At 42.9% G+C, this 20,594-nt stretch overlaps 1 protein-coding gene across 1 annotated transcript; it reads left to right on the top strand.

Moving 5' to 3' along the window:
• Positions 1 to 78: 78 nt before the first annotated feature.
• TRMT112 (tRNA methyltransferase subunit 11-2) lies at positions 79 to 19,843 on the top strand. The gene is made up of 4 exons (XM_040410483.1): positions 79 to 317; positions 17,998 to 18,099; positions 19,474 to 19,566; positions 19,657 to 19,843. The coding sequence occupies exons 1-4, from the start codon at positions 243 to 245 to the stop codon at positions 19,756 to 19,758; spliced, it is 372 nt and encodes a 123-aa protein (XP_040266417.1). The 5' UTR covers positions 79 to 242; the 3' UTR covers positions 19,759 to 19,843.
• The last annotated feature ends 751 nt before the right edge of the window (positions 19,844 to 20,594 follow it).

Below are 20,594 nucleotides of genomic sequence, written 5' to 3'. Positions count from 1 at the left end.
AATGCGCATGCGTTCTCTAATCAGACTACTGCGCATGCGTTCTCTAATCAGACTACTGCGCATGCGTTCTCTAATCAGACTACTGCGCATGCGCTTGAGGCTTGCCCGTGTAGACTAACCTTGTGCGGAACAGGTCCGCCCGCTTTTACGGGATCTGCAGGCGGAGCCATAGACGTTCAGCGAGTGACCTGGGTCCCCGGAAGTAGTGGAAGTGTGCAGCACGTGGGTGCCGGTACCGGAGAATGAAGCTTCTGACACATAATGTGCTGCGGAGCCACGTTAGCGGGGTGACACGAGGCTTCCCGCTCCTCATCCGGGTATTACGCTAAGTGTTGTATGCGGCTCCTGGTGCCGCCTGTGCGCCTCGTCTTGTCCTGGCATGTGTGCCATATTTCAATCACTTTTTGGGCAGAAGCTGGTGTGATTACTCCCCAGCGAGATGATCCCATAGCTCAAGCTAGAAAACGCACTTCTGACTCCTAAGGCTGGGTTCAGACCTGAGCGTATTCGATAGGCGCTTTTTACAGGCGTTTTTATCGGGCACAAACAAGCAAACGCCCATTTAGGCGCGTTCTCGCTGAAGTCTATGGGTGGGAACGCGCGACAATACGCCCCAAAGAAGCTCCTGTACTTCTTGAGGCATAGGGCGTTTTACAGCGCATTCGTACGCGCTGTAAAACGCTCAGGTGAGAACCATGCCCATAGGGAGACATTGGTTTTTGCCTGTTGAGCGTTTTACAGCGCGTAGGAACGCGCTGTAAAATGCTCAGGTCTGAACCCAGCCTTTGGGTGAATTCACACCTGCAAGTTTTGATCATGTTTGTGAAGCCAAAATCAGGAGTCGGTCATTAAAAAAATAAATAAAAATCAAGGCTACTTTCACACTATGTTTTTTGCTGGATCCGGCAGCATTCAGCAAAAACGCTTCTGTTAGTTATAATACAACCGTCTGCATCCATTATGAACGGATCCGGTTGTATTATCTATAACATAGCAATGACGGATCTGTCATGAACTCCACTGAAAGTCAACGGGGGACGGATCCGTTTTCTATTCCGTCAGAGAAACCGGATCTGTCCCCATTGACTTGCATTGTGGGTCATGACGGATCCGTTTTGCTCCGCATCCCAGGACGGAAAGCAAAGTGCAGCATGCTGCCCTCCGGTATGAGAACAGAACGGAATGCATTTTGGAGCGTTCTGTTCAGTTATAGAAACCGAATGTGTCGGCAGATAAGAACCATTTGGCCCGTCTAGTCTGCCCAATATACCAGGGGTGTGGAAATCTAAAAAAAAGCTACTTGTCAAAGGACTAAAGCGGGGGCTCGATCTACTTGTCCTGATACAAAACATAATTTTAAATCAAAACCATATTTCAGTGCACCGCCATGCTTCCTTATGCAGGGAGGTGGATGGCTTGTGGTGTCAAATGACTCTAAGTTTAGTCCTCGTTCACACCAGATGATTCTGTCCAGAATGCACTACGTTGCGGCCGGCTCACTATGTTGTCGGGCAGGAGGGGGCGTGACGATCCATTGAAGTGAATCGCACCGTAACCACAGCCGCAGGGGATCGGATGCACGGGATTGCAAGGCGCAATTAAGCCTGAGGTCCGGTCAAAATGCTGCTTGCAGCATTTTGTTTGGACTGGACCGCAGGCATTAATGTGCCTTGCGATCCTGTGCAGCCGTTGGGCATGGTTCTGGTGCCAATCACTTCAACAGACCACTACGCCCCCTCCTGCCCCACAATATAGTGAGCTGGCCGCGGTGCAATGTAATACTTCCTGACATTACTTTTAAACCTTTGCCCCTCTAATTTAAAACTATGTCCTCTTGTAGCAGTTTTTCTTCTTTTAAATATTCTCTCCTCTTTTACCTTGTTGATTCCCTTTATGTATTTAAAAGTTTCTATCATATCCCCTCTGTCTCTTCTTTCTTCCAAGCTATACATATTAAGGTCCTTTAATCTTTCCTGGTAAGTTTTATCCTGCAATCCATGTACCAGTTTAGTAGCTCTTCTCTGAACTCTCTCCAAAGTATCAATATCCTTCTGGAGATATGGTCTCCAGTACTGAGCACAATACTCCAAATGAGGTCTCACTAGTGCTCTGTAGAGCGGCATAAGCACTTCACTCTTTCTACTGCTTATACCTCTCCCTATACATCCAAGCATTCTGCTAGCATTTCCTCCTGCTCTATGACATTGTCTGCCTACCTTTAAGTCTTCTGAAATAATGACCCCTAAATCCCTTTCCTCAGATACTGAGGTTGGGACTGTATCACTGATTTTATATTCTGCTCTTGGGTTTTTACGCCCCAGGTGCATTATCTTGCACTTATCAACATTACATTTTAGTTGCCAGATTTTTGACCATTCCTCTAGTTTTCCTAAATCCTTTTCCATTTGGTGTATCCCTCCAGGAACATCAACCCTGTTACAAATCTTTGTGTCATCAGCAAAAAGACACACCTTACCATCGAGGCCTTCTGCAATATATATTAAACAATATGGGTCCCAGAACAGATCATTGAGGTACCCCACTGGTAACAAGACCTTGGTCTGAATATACTCCATTGACTACAACCCTCGGTTGTCTGTCCCTCAGCCACTGCCTAATCCATTCAACAATATGGGAGTCCAAGCACAAAGACTGCAATGTATTGATAAGCCTTCTATGTGGGACAGTATCAAAAGCCTTACTAAAGTCTAGATAAGCGATGTCTACTGCACCTCCGCCATCTATTATTTTAGTCACCCAATCAAAAAAATCTATAAGATTAGTTTGACATGATCTCCCTGAAGTAAACCCATGCTGTTTTACATCTTTCAATCCATGGGATTTTAGATGTTCCACAATCCTCTCCTTAAGGCCTCATGCACACGACCGTATTTTGTTTCCGTGTCCGATCCGTTTTTTTTGCGGATAGGATGCGGACCCATTCATTTCAATGGGTCCGCAAAAAACGCAGACAGCACACAGTGTGCTGTCCGCATCAGTATGTTTGTTCCGTTACTCCGCAAAAAAAATTGTGCATGTCCTATTTTTTTCTAGTTTGCGGACAAGGATGGGCATTATTACAATGGATCCGCAAAAAAAACGTATCCGTCATCCGTTTTTTTTACGGACCGCAAAACACATACGGTCGTGTGCATGTAGCCTAAGTATAGTTTCCATTAATTTCCCCAGTATTGATCTCAGGCTTACCGGCCTATAGTTGCCCGATTCCTCCCTACTACCTTTCTTGTGAATGGGCACAACATTTGCTAATTTCCAATCTTCTGGGACGACTCCTGTTGCCAGTGATTGGTTAAATAAATCTGTTAATGGTTTTGCTAGTTCACCGCTGAGCTCTTTTAATAGCTTTGGGAATATCCCATCAGGCCCCTGTGACTTAGGCCTCATGCACACGACAGTGAAAAAAAAGTCTGTTAAAAACGGACACACTGTCAGTTTTTCATGGCCATTTTGCATCAGTGTGTGCATCCATTTTCTGGACGTGTGTCCGTTTTGCAGCAGTTTTTCATGTCCGTTAAAAACAGACATGAAAAATGGATGAACTTCACCCACCCTTCTGAGAACACCCACAAGATAGTAGGCCCCCAGCTAAAATAATGTCCCCCATAATGTAGGAATTTTTAATTTTTATTTTTTGCTGCCCCCAGCTTTAATGATGCCCCCATGTAAGCCCCCAGCTACAAAAAAGGCCCCCACCGTGTATATAATTTTTTTTATAGTGTCCCCAGCTTTTATAATGCCCCCATGTAGGCCCCCAGCTAAATAAATGTCCCCCACAGTGTATATAATTTTTTTTTACCTCCCCTAGCTTTAATAATGCCCCCAATGTAGGGCCCCATCTAAAATAATATCCCCCATAGTGTGTGTTTTTATATTTTTTTTTAGGGCCCCCAGCTTTATAATGCCCCCCATGGTTTATATAATGCCCCCATAGTGTCCCGCAGCCAAAAAACAACAAACAAAAAACCCCTCACCTTATCAACTTGCTCGCGTTGCAGCAGTCTCTCTTCACAGAACGGGACCTGCTGAAGGTGCGCGATGACGTCACTGCGCGCTCCCACGTGGTTACGTCACCACGCAGATCGCAGGTCCTGCTCAATGAAGAGAGAAGAGACTGCCGCTCCGCAAGCAAGTGGATTAGGTGAGTTTTTTTATTTATTTTTAACCCCTAAATGGCCTGTGTACCCCTTTTTTAACAGCAGTTATATTTCAATGGGGTCCGTCCGGCCGTGAAAACGCCCAAAAATAGGATAAGTCCTATTTTTGGACGGACGATATTCACTGGCCGTTAAAAAAAACCACCATGTGAATAGCCCCATAGACTTTCACTGGGGCTAAAAATGTGTTGTGTGCATGTAGCCTTATTTGTATTGATTTTAGACAGCTGACTTAGAACCTCTTCCTCTGTAAAGACACATGCATCAGAAGATTCATTAGTCTCCCTCCCTAACTGAGGTCCTTTTCCTTCATTTTCTTTTGTAAAAACTGTACAGAAGTATTCATTGAGGCGTTCAGCTAGTTCTTTATCTTTTTCCATATACCTTCCTTTTGTTTTAATTTGGTAATTCCTTGTTTAAATTTCTTTTTTTCATTTAACGTATTTTTCGCCCTATAAGACGTACCGGCCCATAAGACGCATCTAGGTTTTTGAGGAGGAAAATAAGAAAGAAAAATATTGTGAACCAAAAGGTGTGCTTTTGGTGAGTTTTGAACTAATGGTGGTCTGTGGATGACACTATTATGGGGGATCTGTGGATGACGCACTACGGTCGGCCCCGCTGCCATTACAAAACAAGATGCCGGCCCCCAGTCCCTCCTCCCTCCCGCTGATACACACGCCAGCCGCGCTGTATCAGTGTAAAATTGCAGCATTCGCCCCATAAGACACAGTGCTATTACCCCCCCACACTTTTTTTTTGTGGGGGAAGGGGGGAGTGCGTCTTATAGGGCGAAAAATACGGTATGTATCTGAAGAATGTCTTATCACCTTTTTTCACTGACAGCTAATTTCTCTTCTGCCTGTGCTTTAGAAGCTCTTATAACTTGCTTGGCCTCTCTGTGCCTAATCTTATAAATTTCCCTGTCATCCTTGTTTTTTTTTTATAATTACTAAATGCTATCTTTTTTGTTTTTAATGATTTTGGCCACTTCCTACCACAGTGGTCTCTTCCTTTTTTTGCTTTTACTGACAAGTCTAATGCAATTATCTGTTGCCTTGAATAGTGCAACTTTTAAGTACAGTAGTCCCATTTCTCCTGGACTCCATTGAAACTGTTCCAGTCTGATAGGGACTCGTATACCACTAATTTTAGAAAACTCAGTTTTTCTAATCTAAAACTTTTGTTTTTGTGTGGTGTGACTTAGTCACTGTACTTATAGTAAACCACACTGACTGGTAATCACTAGATCCCAAGCTTTCCCCTACAGTAATATCAGATACCAAATTCCCATTTGTGAATACAAAATCTAAAATGGCCTCCTTCCGGGTTGGCTCCTCAACTACTTGCTGTAGAGATAATCCCAGTAGGGAATTTAGAATATCTGTACTCCTGGCAGAACTAGCTATTTTGGTTTTCCAGTTTACATCAGGAAAATTAAAGTCTCCCATAATGATAACTTCCCCTTTTCAATGTCATTTTAGCTATTTCATCAACTAGTAGATCATCTAATTCTTTGACTTGGCTAGGTGGTCTATATACCACACCTACACCAGTTACCTTATGATTATCAAGCTGCAACGTAACCCAAACTGACTCTAAATTGGTCTCGCTAACTTGTATTAGATTAAATTTTATGCTATCTTTCACATACAGGGCCACCCCTCTCCCTCTTGCCTTCTCTGTCTTTCCTATATAGAGAGAACCCTGGTATTGTTATATCCCAGTCATTACTCTCATTGAACCATGTCTCAGTAACAGCCACTAAATCTATATTCTCAGATGCCATTATAGACTCGAGTTCATTGATCTTATTCCCTAAACTGCGAGCATTTGTAGACAAGACTCTGAGCTTGTCATTTCTTAACAACCGCCCGTTGACTAAAAACGTCCGGGCGGTGGTTCTATATCTCTGGACATTTCTGAACATCCATTCGGAGATTGTAGCTGCACGCTAATCGTGCAGCTGCAGATCGGGTTGCATGCTGTTAGTGACAGCAGGGCAACCCTTAGGCTGGGTTCACATGGGTGTTGCGGGAAAATGTGCGGGTGCGTTGCGGGAACACCCATGATTTTTCTGCGCGAGTGCAAAACATTGTAATGCGTTTTGCACTTGCGTGAGAAAAATCGTGCATGTTTGGTACCCGAACTTCTTCACAGAAGTTCGGGCTTGGGATCGGTGTTCTGTAAATTGTATTATTTCCCCTTATAACATAGTTATAAGGGAAAATAATAGCATTCTGAATACAGAATGCATAGTAAACTAGCGCTGGAGGGGTTAAAAAAATAATAATATAAAGAGTATGGTGGCTCTCTATCGCCTATAACTATGAGTGGGTGCTACTAAGCCTAATGACTCACCCTGTCAAAAAGATTAATAATGTATACAGAGAGGCTGAGCACTCTCCCAATGGACCACACAAGGACTATTCAACAATTATTAGATTTATTACACCAATATATAGATCTAAAAACAGAATAACAATAAAACAAAATATACAATGAAAATACACAATGTTAAAATTGTTCAAATTGTTCAGATAAAAAGCATAAATACTTGAATGGCGGTGGTATACAAAAGGATAATATATGCAACTTGAATAAAAGGGATATGTCCTAATTGGAAAAAACAAGAGAATCGATATTGGATTATTCAACACTATAAGAATAAATTTTCGACTGTGTGAAGATAAATATTCGAATAAATATGAAAATTTTCGAATGAATGTCCAGACTAAAATTTTCGACTGTGAGAAGATAAATATTCGAATAAATAGGAAAATAAATTTTCGAATGAATGTCCAGACTGAAATTCGATATAAACTTGTAGTTATTCTATCGGTTATATAATATTCAGTCGATATTCCCTGTATGGCAAAACGAAATACACACTGACTTGCAAAATACCGTCTGACTATAGCACACGGTGGCGTCCCACGTGGCTGATGAAGTCAGATTCGGCGGTACCTGTTTGTAGCAGTTCAGCAGGTGCAGTGTGAATGATGTAGCCCTCCGTGTAGAGATTCTTTGGTAAAGAGGTTGATTACAGCTCTGTCACTTCAAGGGTTTAAATGGTTTGAATGTTCGCTATGTGCCATAAGAGTCCATCAGGGTGAAAAGGGGTCGATTCAAATCGTTAGAATCAGGACGTCCATCAGCTGATGTGCGGGTCTTTTGAAACCAGACGCGTTTCGGGGTCTTTTCCTAGCCCCTTCCTCAGTGGTAGCCCGCAGAAAGAAATAAGCCCCTTTTTATACCCAAAATCCTCCATAATTGGGTGAAGTAAGAAATCTGGAGTGGATCTAACAACTTGTTTCAACAAATTGCATATAAAACCCGGTATGGAGTAGAAGATGAAAATGCATGTCAGATATATCTATAAATGCCAATTTTCCAAAAGTAACTCTTAAAAAACTTAAATGATATCTCATAGAGTTATATGTCAACATGCAATCCAATCTGTAGAACATCTATATAATTTTCTGAAAAAACGCACTTACGGTTTATTCAACTTTAATCTATTTTTCCCATGCGTTTTCTCAGAATCTTACATCCACAGATTGTACATATATAGAAAATGTAAACTTTCAAAGAAAATTTGTCTCTAAAAGTGTTTAACAATGTCTAATATATACATATGTAGATATATAGGACCGTCTATGCCCCAGCAGTATAATTAAAAAAAAAAACGCAGATGCGTTTTTTTATGCAATGCGGTTTTCATGCGTTTTTTTTTTTTCTTTTTTTTCTTTTTCTCTTTTTTTTTTTCCTTTCTTCTTTTTTTCTTCTATTTTATTTATTGATTCTACACATGTATATATGTCAATAACAGACATCTTAAGTAATTATGGCATATAATATAAATAGCATATAATATGAAGATATATCACATGAAACAAAGAGTCAGATATGGTTAAAACGTTCTATATATCAGAGTTAGATTAATTAAAATTGAATGTAACCATTGAGTACCAATATTATGCAATGTATCAAAAACGATCTGTATAAAAAAGCGCTGTTTGCGTGACTTATATCATATATAGATTAAAATGAATAAAATGTGTGAATAATGCGGCACTATTCACACATTTTATTCATTTTAATCTATATATGATATAAGTCACGCAAACAGCGCTTTTTTATACAGATCGTTTTTGATACATTGCATAATATTGGTACTCAATGGTTACATTCAATTTTAATTAATCTAACTCTGATATATAGAACGTTTTAACCATATCTTTGACTCTTTGTTTCATGTGATATATCTTCATATTATATGCAATTTATATTATATGCTATAATTACTTAAGATGTCTGTTATTGACATATATACATGTGTAGAATCAATATAAATAAAATAGAAGAAAAAAAGAAGAAAAAGGGAAAAAAAGAGAAAAAGGAAAAGAAAAGAAAAAGGAGAAAATAGAGATGAAAAGAAAAAAAAAAACGCATGAAAACCGCATTGCATAAAAAAAACGCATCTGCGTTTTTTTTTTTTTTTTAATTATACTGCTGGGGCATAGACGGTCCTATATATCTACATATGTATATATTAGACATTGTTAAACACTTTTAGAGACAAATTTTCTTTGAAAGTTTACATTTTCTATATATGTACAATCTGTGGATGTAAGATTCTGAGAAAACGCATTGGAAAAATAGATTAAAGTTGAATAAACCGTAAGTGCGTTTTTTCAGAAAATTATATAGATGTTCTACAGATTGGATTGCATGTTGACATATAACTCTATGAGATATCATTTAAGTTTTTTAAGAGTTACTTTTGGAAAATTGGCATTTATAGATATATCTGACATGCATTTTCATCTTCTACTCCATACCGGGTTTTATATGCAATTTGTTGAAACAAGTTGTTAGATCCACTCCAGATTTCTTACTTCACCCAATTATGGAGGATTTTGGGTATAAAAAGGGGCTTATTTCTTTCTGCGGGCTACCACTGAGGAAGGGGCTAGGAAAAGACCCCGAAACGCGTCTGGTTTCAAAAGACCCGCACATCAGCTGATGGACGTCCTGATTCTAACGATTTGAATCGACCCCTTTTCACCCTGATGGACTCTTATGGCACATAGCGAACATTCAAACCATTTAAACCCTTGAAGTGACAGAGCTGTAATCAACCTCTTTACCAAAGAATCTCTACACGGAGGGCTACATCATTCACACTGCACCTGCTGAACTGCTACAAACAGGTACCGCCGAATCTGACTTCATCAGCCACGTGGGACGCCACCGTGTGCTATAGTCAGACGGTATTTTGCAAGTCAGTGTGTATTTCGTTTTGCCATACAGGGAATATCGACTGAATATTATATAACCGATAGAATAACTACAAGTTTATATCGAATTTCAGTCTGGACATTCATTCGAAAATTTATTTTCCTATTTATTCGAATATTTATCTTCTCACAGTCGAAAATTTTAGTCTGGACATTCATTCGAAAATTTTCATATTTATTCGAATATTTATCTTCACACAGTCGAAAATTTATTCTTATAGTGTTGAATAATCCAATATCGATTCTCTTGTTTTTTCCAATTAGGACATATCCCTTTTATTCAAGTTGCATATATTATCCTTTTGTATACCATCGCCATTCAAGTATTTATGCTTTTTATCTGAACAATTTTAACATTATTCTTAATGTGTATTTTCATTGTATATTTTGTTTTATTGTTATTCTGTTTTTAGATCTATATATTGGTGTAATAAATCTAATAATTTTTGAATAGTCTTTGTGTGGTCCATTGGAAGAGTGCTCAGCCTCTCTGTATACAAAAAAATAATAACTTAACTCACCTTAGTCCACTTGATCGCATAGCCCGGCATCTCCTTCTGTCTCCTTTGCTGAACATTAATTACAGGTAAAGGACCTTTGGTGACACCACTCCGGTCATCACATGATCCATCATATGATCTTTTACCATGGTGATGGATCATGTGATGACCGGAGTGACGTCACCACAGGTCCTGTTCAGCAAAGGAGACAGAAGGAGATGCCGGGCCGCGATCAAGTGGACTAAGGTGAGTTAAATTTTTTTATTTTTTTTTAAATTAACCCCTCCAGCGCTGTTTTACTATGCATTCTGTATTCAGAATGCTATTATTTTCCCTTATAACCATGTTATAAGGGAAAATAATAATGATCGGGTCTCCATCCCGATCGTCTCCTAGCTTGCGGATGCTTGCGATTTTCACGCAGCCCCATTCACTTTTATGGGGCCTGCGTTGCGTGAAAAACGTAGAATATAGAGCATGCTGCGATTTTCACGCAACGCACAAGTGATGCGTGAAAATCACCGCTCATGTGAACAGCCCCATAGAAATGAATGGGTCTGTATTCAGTGCGGGTGCAATGTGTTCACCTCACGCATCCGCGCGGAATACTCGCCCGTGTGAAAGGGGCCTTAGAGAAGGCAGGGACAGTTCCCAGGTGTCCCTGCCTTCTAGATTGCTGTATACACAGCGCTATGCGCTTCCTGTTCCAGCCCGGCAGTCATGTGACCGCCGGGGCCGGAGAGTGCAGGAGCTGTTGGGTCTTTCACAGACCTCGATCAGCCCTGCACTGAGGCTGTACAGCGCAGTATACCGCTGTACAGCCTCTCTGGGGGGTGTATTTCCCTTGTAACCTATGTCAGCCCCAGTTACAGGAGAAATCAATAGTGGGGGGAAAAAAAGTGAAATTCAATGTCCCCCAGAGGTCTTGAATGAGCTTATGGGGGACGAAAAGTGTAATAAAAAGGTTTCACATGTAAGAAAAAAAAAAAAAAAATTCCCCAAGTAAGGAATTAAAAAAAAAGTTAAAAATAGACATATTTGGTATTGCCGCGTCCGTGATGGTTGGCTTTATAAATATTACATGATCCACCCAGTCCGATAAACACCATAAAAAAAAATTGGGTTAAAAAAAAAAAAAAAGAGCTATTTGTCACCTTACATCGCAAAAAACAAGTAATCAAAAAGGCGTATGTCCCACAAAATGGTACCAATAAAACAGTCACCTCATTCTGCAAAAAATGAGCCCCTACATAAGAAAATCATTTAAAAAGTAAAAAAAACTATAGCTCTCAGAACATGGACACATTAAAACATAATATTTTTGTATCAAAAATGCTATTATGTAAAACTTAAATAAATAAGAAAAAGTATACATATTGGGTATCGCCATGTCCATCTGATCTATAAAAATGTCACATGACCTAACCCCTCAGGTGAACGCTGTAAAAAAAAAAAAAAAACTGCTAAAACAACCAATTTTTTGGTCACCTAAAGTATTTTAATGAATGATCAAAAAATCATATGTACCCAAAAATAGTTCCAATAAAACTGGCACCGTATCCCCTAGTTTCCAAAATGGGGTCACTTTTTGGGAGTTTCTACTGTAAGGGTGCATCAGGGGGGCTTCAAGTAGGACATGGCATCTAAAAACCAGTTCAGCAAAATCTGCCTTCCAAAAACCATGTGGCGCTCCTTTTCTTCTGTGCCCTGCCGTGTGCCCATACAGCAGTTTATGACCACATGTGGGGTGTTTCTGTAAACCGCAGAATCGGGGTAATAAATATTACATTTTGTTTCAAATGGAAAATCTGCCAAAAAAGTGACATTTAAAAATTTCATCTCCATTTTCCTTTAATTCTTGTGGAACACCTAAAGGGTTAGCAAAGTTTGTAAAATCAGTTTTAAGTAACTTGAGAGGTGTAGTTTCTACAATTGGGTCATTTATGGGGGTATCCACTATGTAAGCCCCACAAAGTGACTTCAGACCTGAACTGGTCCTTTAAAAAGTGGGTTTTGGCAATTATCTTAAAAAATTTAAGAATTGCTTCTAAAATTCTAAGCCTTCTAACGTCCTAAAAAAAAAGGAACATTCCCCATATGTTTACTTTATGTTGGCATCACTTTGGAAATGTAAAGCAATAAATATTTTATGAGGTATCACTTTTTGTTTTAAAAGCGGGGACATTTTTCAAAATTTTTGGTAAATTGGGGATTTTTTTCATAAATAAAGGTGAAATATATTGACTCAAATTTATGACTGTCATGAAGTACAATCTCTGAATGGCTTGGATATTTAAAAGTGTTCTATAGTTATTACCACATAAAGTGAGATATGTCAGATCTGCAAAATTAGGCCTGGTCAGGAAGGGGGCAAATGGCCCAGATGTGAAGTGGTTAACCTATGTGCTGCTGGCATCTTCTGGGATTGTTCCGGGGGGCAGTCGGACTGCTAGATTATCACTCTTTTGCCCCATTTTCCTAGTTTAAATGCTCCTTAGCAAATACTTTGAACTGTTCACTGAGGACATTCGTTCCCTTGAGAGAAAGATGCAAACCATCTTTCTTGTACAGTTCTTTTCCATTCCAACGAGAGTTAACATGAGACACAAAGCCAAACCCTTGGTTCAGACACCATTTAACAAATCCATATATTGAATTCCTTAATGCGCATCTGTCTGTCATGCTGAAGGTTATGCACAGGCAAAACTGCAGAGAATAGAGTTGTTGCGATACCAAATTTTTGATTCGGTTTCGATACCATGAAAAAGTATTGCGATACTCGATACCATTCGATACCACGCGAAAAAAATAAACAAAAAAAGCCACGTGCATTCCTCATTTTTAAAAATGGCGAATCGCGCAGTTTTTATTTTATTTTTTCTGTTCCGGCATTCACCACCTAGATTTTTTTTTTATATTTTAATAGTTTGGACTTTTCTGACGTGGCGATGTAATATGTTTATTTATATATTTTATATGTGAAATTGGGAAAAGGGGGGGTGATTTATACTTCATATTTTAGTGGGTTTTTTTTTTTCACTTTTTATTTAATAACTATTTCCCCCCTTAGGGGCTAGAACCTGGGATCTTTCATCCCTTTTCCTATTCACCCTGATAGATCTCTATCAGGGTGAATAGGACTCCACACTGTCCCTGCTGCTCTGTGCTTTGTGCACACAGCATCAGGGATGTTACCATGGCAACCAGGGCTTCTGTAGCGTCCTGGCTGCCATGGTAACCGATCGGAGCCCCAGGCTTACACAGCTGGGGCTCCGATCAGAAGCTGCCACTGCACCACCAATGAGGGGGAGTGGAGAGGTCCCTGTGGCCACTGCCACCAATGATTTTAATACTGGAGGGTTGAGAGGGGCCGGCGCACTGTGCCACCAATGATTTTAATGGGATGGGGGGATTGAGGGGGGGGGGCACACTGCACCACCAATGATTTTACCCCTTTATACAGGAGGCGGGTACTAGCAGATCAGCGGCAGTTAACTGCCGCTGATCGCAGCTCCCTGTCAGGGGCAGGGTGCCGGCAATGCGATTCTGCTGCCGGCACCCGCCTCCTGTATGTGTTAAAGACTGACTACTGTATATGAGTCCAGACTTTCACTATTAGGCCACACAGAGCGGCGCCCAGCGATGTCTCAGCACTCACCATTTAGTCCTGGGCGCCGCTCCGTTCGCCCGCAGTGCCCCATTACTGTCTCCTCTCCTGCTCCACATGCTGCTGATTACTATCGGAGCGATGGGAGGAGACATCAGCTTCACTAGTGGGCGTTCCTTCTCCCTGGCTGTAGCGCTGTCCAATCGCAGCGCAGGGAAAAGGAACGCCCACTAGTGAAGCTGATGTCTCCTCCCATCGCTCCGATAGTAATCCTATCATTGGGGGCGCAGTGCGCCCGCCCCTCCTCCGCCCCTCTCTTCTCATTGCCGCCCCTCCTCCACCCCCTCTCTTCTCATTGCCGCCCCTCCTCCGCCCCTCTCTTCTCATTGCCGCCCCTCCTCCGCCCCTCTCTTCTCATTGGTGGCAGCAGCACAGGGGGAGGGAGGACAGCTTCCTTCTCCCCGTGCTGCTGAGAGAGAACATGAGCGCGCCGATAGCAGCGCGCTCATGTTCAGAGATACTAGACTGCGCAGAAGCGCAGCCCAGTATCGAAAAAACGGAAATCCCGGTATCGTATCGATACCGGGACAAAAGTATCGATTGGGTATCGAAATTTCGATACCCGCAACAACCCTAGCAGAGAATGAAACTGTTGATGCAACCTCCGTATATCATTACCAAGTGTGTGAAAAGCTTCTTTCCCTTGGAAACCTTTTTGCAAGCCAGATCGTTTGTCCCAAGATGGACAATAACATCCACCTCCCTTTCCTGCTTTTCTTAACAATATTAAGGATCCGTCGTCTATCCCTGCTAGTGGTAGCACCAGGGAGACATCTCACAAAACCATTTTCCTCAAACTTCACACCTCTTATGATGGAATCGCCCACCAACAGCTGCTTACTATTACTCCTTACCTTCTCCTTTTTGTCTTTGGCTGCAGTCTTGCATACTTTAGGCATGGGAGATGATTGTTTCTCCCCCACTGTGCCTGAGCCATCCTCAATGTTGCTCTTGCACTCTGAAAGTTATGTTTTGTCCCCCCATTGACAATGAATGACGGACAAAACGGAAGCGTTTTTTTCCGGTAATGAGACCCTATGACAGATCTCAATACTGGAAAATAATAATGCTAGTGTGAAAGCAGCCTAAGCCACTCCTGTTATTTGCTTTAAAAACTGCATAAAAACCTGCACCTGTGAATATACGCCAATATTCAGTGATGGGAAGGACTAGGTACAGCATCGGAAGCTCCATGGGGCGTACCGACATTATAGGCTGAAGGGGCAGTCTGTGATATGAAAAGTCTACAGGGACTATTAGAAATAGCAACATATATATTAGGGCTGCAGTAAACAATTATTTGCGAAATCGAGTATTCTACTAATTTCTACTAAGAAAAAATTAATTGACTGTTTTCCTTTATAAAAACTCATAAGAACCCCTGCCATTAGTCCCCAAGACCCTTCGTTCCCCCCTGTGCCATCAGCCCAAGTGCCATCAGCTCCGTTCCCCCAGTTCCATCAGCCCCTCCATGCCATCCATTGCCATGTCCCCCACTCACCCAGTGCCTCCATGCCATCCATTGCCATGTGATGTCCGCCACTGCCATCAGGAGCCCCTCCATGCCATGTTCCCCACTCCCCCAGTGACATCTGCCCCTCCATATCATCCATTGCCATCTGTCCCCCTCCCCCAGTGCCTCCATGCCATCCACCATGTCCCCCACTCCTCCAGCGCCATCAGCCCCTCTGCCATGTTGCTATCCATTGTGTCCCCTCCCCCAGTGCCTCCATGCCATCCATTGCCATGTCCCCCTCCCCTCAATGCCTCCATGCCTTCCACCATGTGTCCCAGACTTTAGGCCTTCTGTGCTATCCATGTCCTGTGCCTTCCACCAGTGCCATGAGCCCCCCCCCATGCCATTGCCAGCCCACGATCATCCATGTTTCCCAGCGCCATCAGTCCCTTCAAATCACAGGTGCCCCCTTCAAGCATCGTTTTTTTTTTTTAACCAGGAAATTGCCAGCAGCCCTTTATACCCTGGCAGTTATACACAGTTTATTTTAACAACTGTCCTCCATAACAGTGACCTCGACTGCACATGCCCCCTTAACAGTGACCATCACAGCACCCGACCCCTTAAGGCCTCTTTCACACGGGCGTCATGGATTTGGGCCGGATAAGATGCGGGTGCATCACGGGAAAATGCGCGATTTTTCCACGCGAGTGAGAAAAATCGGCATGTTTGGTGATGGATCATGTGATGGGCACAGTGATGTCATCAAAGGTTTTTTTACCCAGGTCCAGAAGAAGAAAGAAAGAAGAGAGGCCGGGCTGCGCGAACAAGTGGATTAAGGCGAGTTAAAGAGGACCTTTCACTTGTAAAAACTATGTGAACTAAGTATGCTGACATATAGAGCGGCGCCCGGGGATCTCACTGCACTTCTTATTATCCCCGGGCGCCGCTCCGTTTTCCCGTTATGCCCTCCGGTACCTTTGCTCTTTAAGTTATAGTAGGCGGTGTCTGCCCTTGTCCTGTGGGCGTCTCCTTCTCCTAGGCTGCAGCGCTGGCCAATCGCAACGCACAGCTCACAGCCTGGGAGAAAAAACCCTCCCAGGCTGTGAGCTGTGCGCTGCAATTGGCCAGCGCTGCAGCCTAGGAGAAGGAGACGCCCACAGGACAAGGGCAGACACCGCCTACTATAACTTAAAGAGCAAAGGTACCGGAGGGCATAACGGGAAAACGGAGCGGCGCCCGGGGATAATAGTAAGTGCAGTGAGATTCCCGGGCGCTGCTCTATATGTCAGCATACTTAGTTCACAATGTTTTTACAAGTGAAAGGTCCTCTTTAAATTATTTTATTTTTTTTAACCCCTCCAGCCCTATTTTACTAAGCATTCTGTATTAAGAATGCTATTATTTTCCCTTATAACCATGTTATAAGGGAAAATAATAAAGATAGAGTCCCCGTCCCGATCATCTCCTAGCAACCATGCGTGAAAATCTTGCGGATGCTTGCGATTTTCATGCAGCCCTATTCACTTCTATGGGGCCTGCGTTGTGTGAAAAACGCACAAAATAGAGCATGCTGCGATTTTCCCGCAACGCACAAGTGATGCCCCATTAACAGTGATTTCTACAGCACCCCAGAGACCTATAACAGTGAAGAAAAATGTTTGAGTTATAGAAACCTGGTGTAAAACTCTGCATGTCAAGAAGAAAGGATCTGTGAGTTTCTATTGGCTAATAAGTGTCATGTCTATGTCAGTCAGGACATGAGTGAAGGTCTTGTGATCTTCTTTTGGTTAATACAGAGGTCGCTGTGAAGGGGTGCTGTGGAGGTCGCTGTGAAGGGGTGCTGTGGAGGTCGCTGTGAAGGGGTGCTGTGGAGGTCGCTGTGAAGGGGTGCTGTGGAGGTCGCTGTGAAGGGGTGCTGTGAAGGGGTGCTGTGGAGGTCGCTGTGAAGGGGTGCTGTGGAGGTCGCTGTGAGGGGAAGGGGTGCTGTGGAGGTCGCTGTGAGGGGAAGGGGTGCTGTGGAGGTCGCTGTGAGGGGAAGGGGTGCTGTGGAGGTCGCTGTGAGGGGAAGGGGTGCTGTGGAGGTCGCTGTGAGGGGAAGGGGTGCTGTGAAGGTCGCTGTGAGGGGAAGGGGTGCTGTGGAGGTCGCTGTGAGGGGATGGGGTGCTGTGGGGGTCGCAGTTAAGGGGGCACTGGCCCAAACCTTACCGCCCTCTCCTCTGCAGCCATGACGTGCCCATATACCGCCCTCACCACTGCAGCCATGACGTGCCCATATACCGCCCTCACCACTGCAGCCATGACGTGCCAATATACCGCCCTCACCACTGCAGCCATGACGTGCCCATATACCGCCCTCACCACTGCAGCCATGACGTGCCCATATACCGCCCTCACCACTGCAGCCATGACGTGCCCATATACCGCCCTCTCCTCTGCAGCCATGACGTGCCCATATACCGCCCTCTCCTCTGCAGCCATGACGTGCCTGTATACTCCATTCCGTGTCTGTGCCCCAATTTTTTGTTTGCTAATCTCCTTAATTATTTTGTTTTACGAAAAGACCCAGAGCTGGCCATACATGCTAGTGTCATCTGACAACTATCTCTTGGATAGGAGAGCATACAACTGTAAATAATAGGGGCAGCACTGAACCTTGAGGTACACCACTTATGACTGAAGACCATTCAGAATAGAAATCATTGACCACCACTCTCTGGATGCTGATAACAGGAGAACTACACATTTTATTCCCCTGTAGTCCCCTCAGGCCAAGCTGTAGCAGGCACTTGTGTATTTCCCTCATGCAGCACTAGGTGGAGCTGTATTACAATAGGAAATAGTAGTCCCAGCTCCAGCCTGTATTCTGGGTGTCTCATGTTTTCTTTGCTTTTAGGCAGATGAGGTGAAGCTTAATACTGTGGACTTCAACCGAGAGTTTGTGACGCGTATGATCCCCAGGCTGGAATGGGAGGCATTAGTGCAGACTGCAGAGAGCGTGAGTATTCTAAGTAATATCTAGCTTCGCTCACAACATGTAGTCTTCTCGCGGTATTCTGCTTTTCCTCCCTTGCTATTATAAAGTAGCTGAAGCTTATACTGACCAGCATCCTTCCTCAGGTACCTCTCACAAAGAATAGCTCCTACATTCAGATTGGATTTCCTACTACCTATCATATTTCCTAAAAAATGTCTTCAGTGTAGGGTCTCCTACTGTATACAGAAGCGTAGAGCAGTGTTCTTGGTGTCACTCACCACCACCTTGGACACAGTGAGTAAAAGGATTTGATAAGTCTCCTCTGGTCATCGACCTCTCTTCCAACTCTCCACAGCGGCGTCCTAGACGGCCATGTTTTCTCCAAACTATCGCCAGTCCTTCTTAGTATGATGGCTTAGGCTAGTTTCACACTAGAGATAGGGATCTCTCTGCATTCCAGCATTGCCGGAAGCTTGAATGTCTCCATCCGGCCCCATTAATTATATGGGGGATCGGCAGAGATCTGGTTGCAACCTGGCAAATATGCCAAGAATCAGCTGGAAGAAAACCAATGTGCAGAACAGCCTGCCGGATCCCTAGCACTAGTGTGAAACTAGCCATAGAAGAGAATATATAGTGCAGACGAAAAGGAACCGCTGAAAACAGAGCATTTTATTTTCTATGTTCACAAGTAGAGTTTCAAACAAGCATTTAGCACGTAAATCCTAATCACAAGGCCAGGATTTGACCCACTTCAGGCTTTTTCCAGGGTATCGAGTCCACATTCTGTCTGATTGCTCCTGCATATCTGAGGGGCTGTCTGCTGCGGCACTCTTCTGTATATGGACCATAAGGACACTTGTAGTAGACTAAGGGGGTTCCTGCTCTTCCTGTTTGGTGCAAAATACCTACATAATTAATTTCTTCACTATACTTGCTCAGTTCTGCTGTTGATTGAAACATTGCAGCCTCATCTCACAGCAGAAAGCTATGCAGAAAAATGATTTTTTTTTTTGGCCTGTCCATATTAATATCAATAGAAGCTATACATTAATGTGGCCTTCAGGTCTACAGACATTAGGGCACATTGTTACATGTTGAATCACACACCTTGTTGGATGAGACAAAACAATTGTCTAAAACAGTTAATAAATGTATGCAATTTTTCTTTATGCAAATTGCACTAGAATTCTCCTCCACTCTGATCAGCATATATTGTCCGTATCGCCATTTGGCTTCCCGTTCTGATCCGTCAGAAGAACAGAAAAATAAAAATCGGATCTGTTATTTTGAGCATCAGTTATGATCAGTTTGCACTAAAAATGACAGATCTTTTTTTGAGCATCAGTTTGTGTCACGTCCGTCTGAATGGCAGTGGTTTGCTATCCTTTCCAGCTTGGGCATGGCTCAGGCCTTCCACGAGAGCTTGTATCTGGATATGAAAATGATGAGGACTTCTTGAAGAAAGTTCACCATGTATTGCTGGAGGTAAATCGCCAATATAAGAGAAGGGCAGGGGGTGGACACATGCCATATTATGTCAGTGCACTTACCTTCCCTTTTTTTTATCTCTGCAAGGTCGAAGTCATTGAAGGTGCCTTGAAATGTCCGGAGTCTGGAACAGAATTTCCCATTAACAGAGGGATTCCCAACATGCTTATTAATGAGGAGGAGTCCTAATGAGCTATTCTGTTCCCCGACCTGTAAATATTTGATCCCACTGCCCTCGCTCTGTTCTTATTAAATGCTGTTTGTTGTTGTAGGACATGTGTTTGTTGCTTTTTTTTTTGGGGGGGGCGGGTGTGAAAGCTAAATCAGAGACACCTTATTTGTAGACGGCACTGATCTGGGGTCCTTGCCCCTCATTATTACAGAGTACGCTAATAGCTGGTTGAGAGGTCTTCAATGCAACTGTTTATAAGGGGCAAGAACCCTAAAACAGTTCGGTACCCTTCTTTTTTCATACAGCATTGCCTGAAAAATAATTTCCATATGATAAACACCACTCCCACATTTGTAGAGATGGATATAGACAAATGATTAGCAGAACATGAAATCTCCCTGATGTTTATTGCAGTTCAGGCCCATAAGAGCCTTAATTATATACACTGGTTTGTAATAATGTTTATAAGCAATGAGGTATATTACATATGCACATTATTCTATAGGCTATATACAGAAGTAGAGAGCACTCACAATTATTGGGTAACAAGAACCAAACTGCAAAGCAAATATAGAGGTATAACAGTATGGACCATAGCGAACAAAATGTGCTAAATACAGACAAAAGTACTAGTAATACAGGGACCAACCCTGAATACTAGGAGCGCAGAGCAGCAGAATGTAGTGTAGCTACCATGGAAGACTCTGCGTCCATTCTCACCGTATGGATAGGTTGCTGGTCTATGTTCTGTCTTCTAGGGGGAAAAAAGTAATCACAAATGAAGTAAAAGGCCGAGCAGCCCAATTCCTCAGTAGTCATCTAAATTCCTTGTAGCTGACATGACGCATCATCA

This window comes from Bufo bufo, chromosome 10 (genome assembly GCF_905171765.1).
Source record: "Bufo bufo chromosome 10, aBufBuf1.1, whole genome shotgun sequence".
Taxonomy (NCBI): domain Eukaryota; kingdom Metazoa; phylum Chordata; class Amphibia; order Anura; family Bufonidae; genus Bufo; species Bufo bufo.
This window is presented reverse-complemented; position numbering and strand designations above follow the sequence as displayed.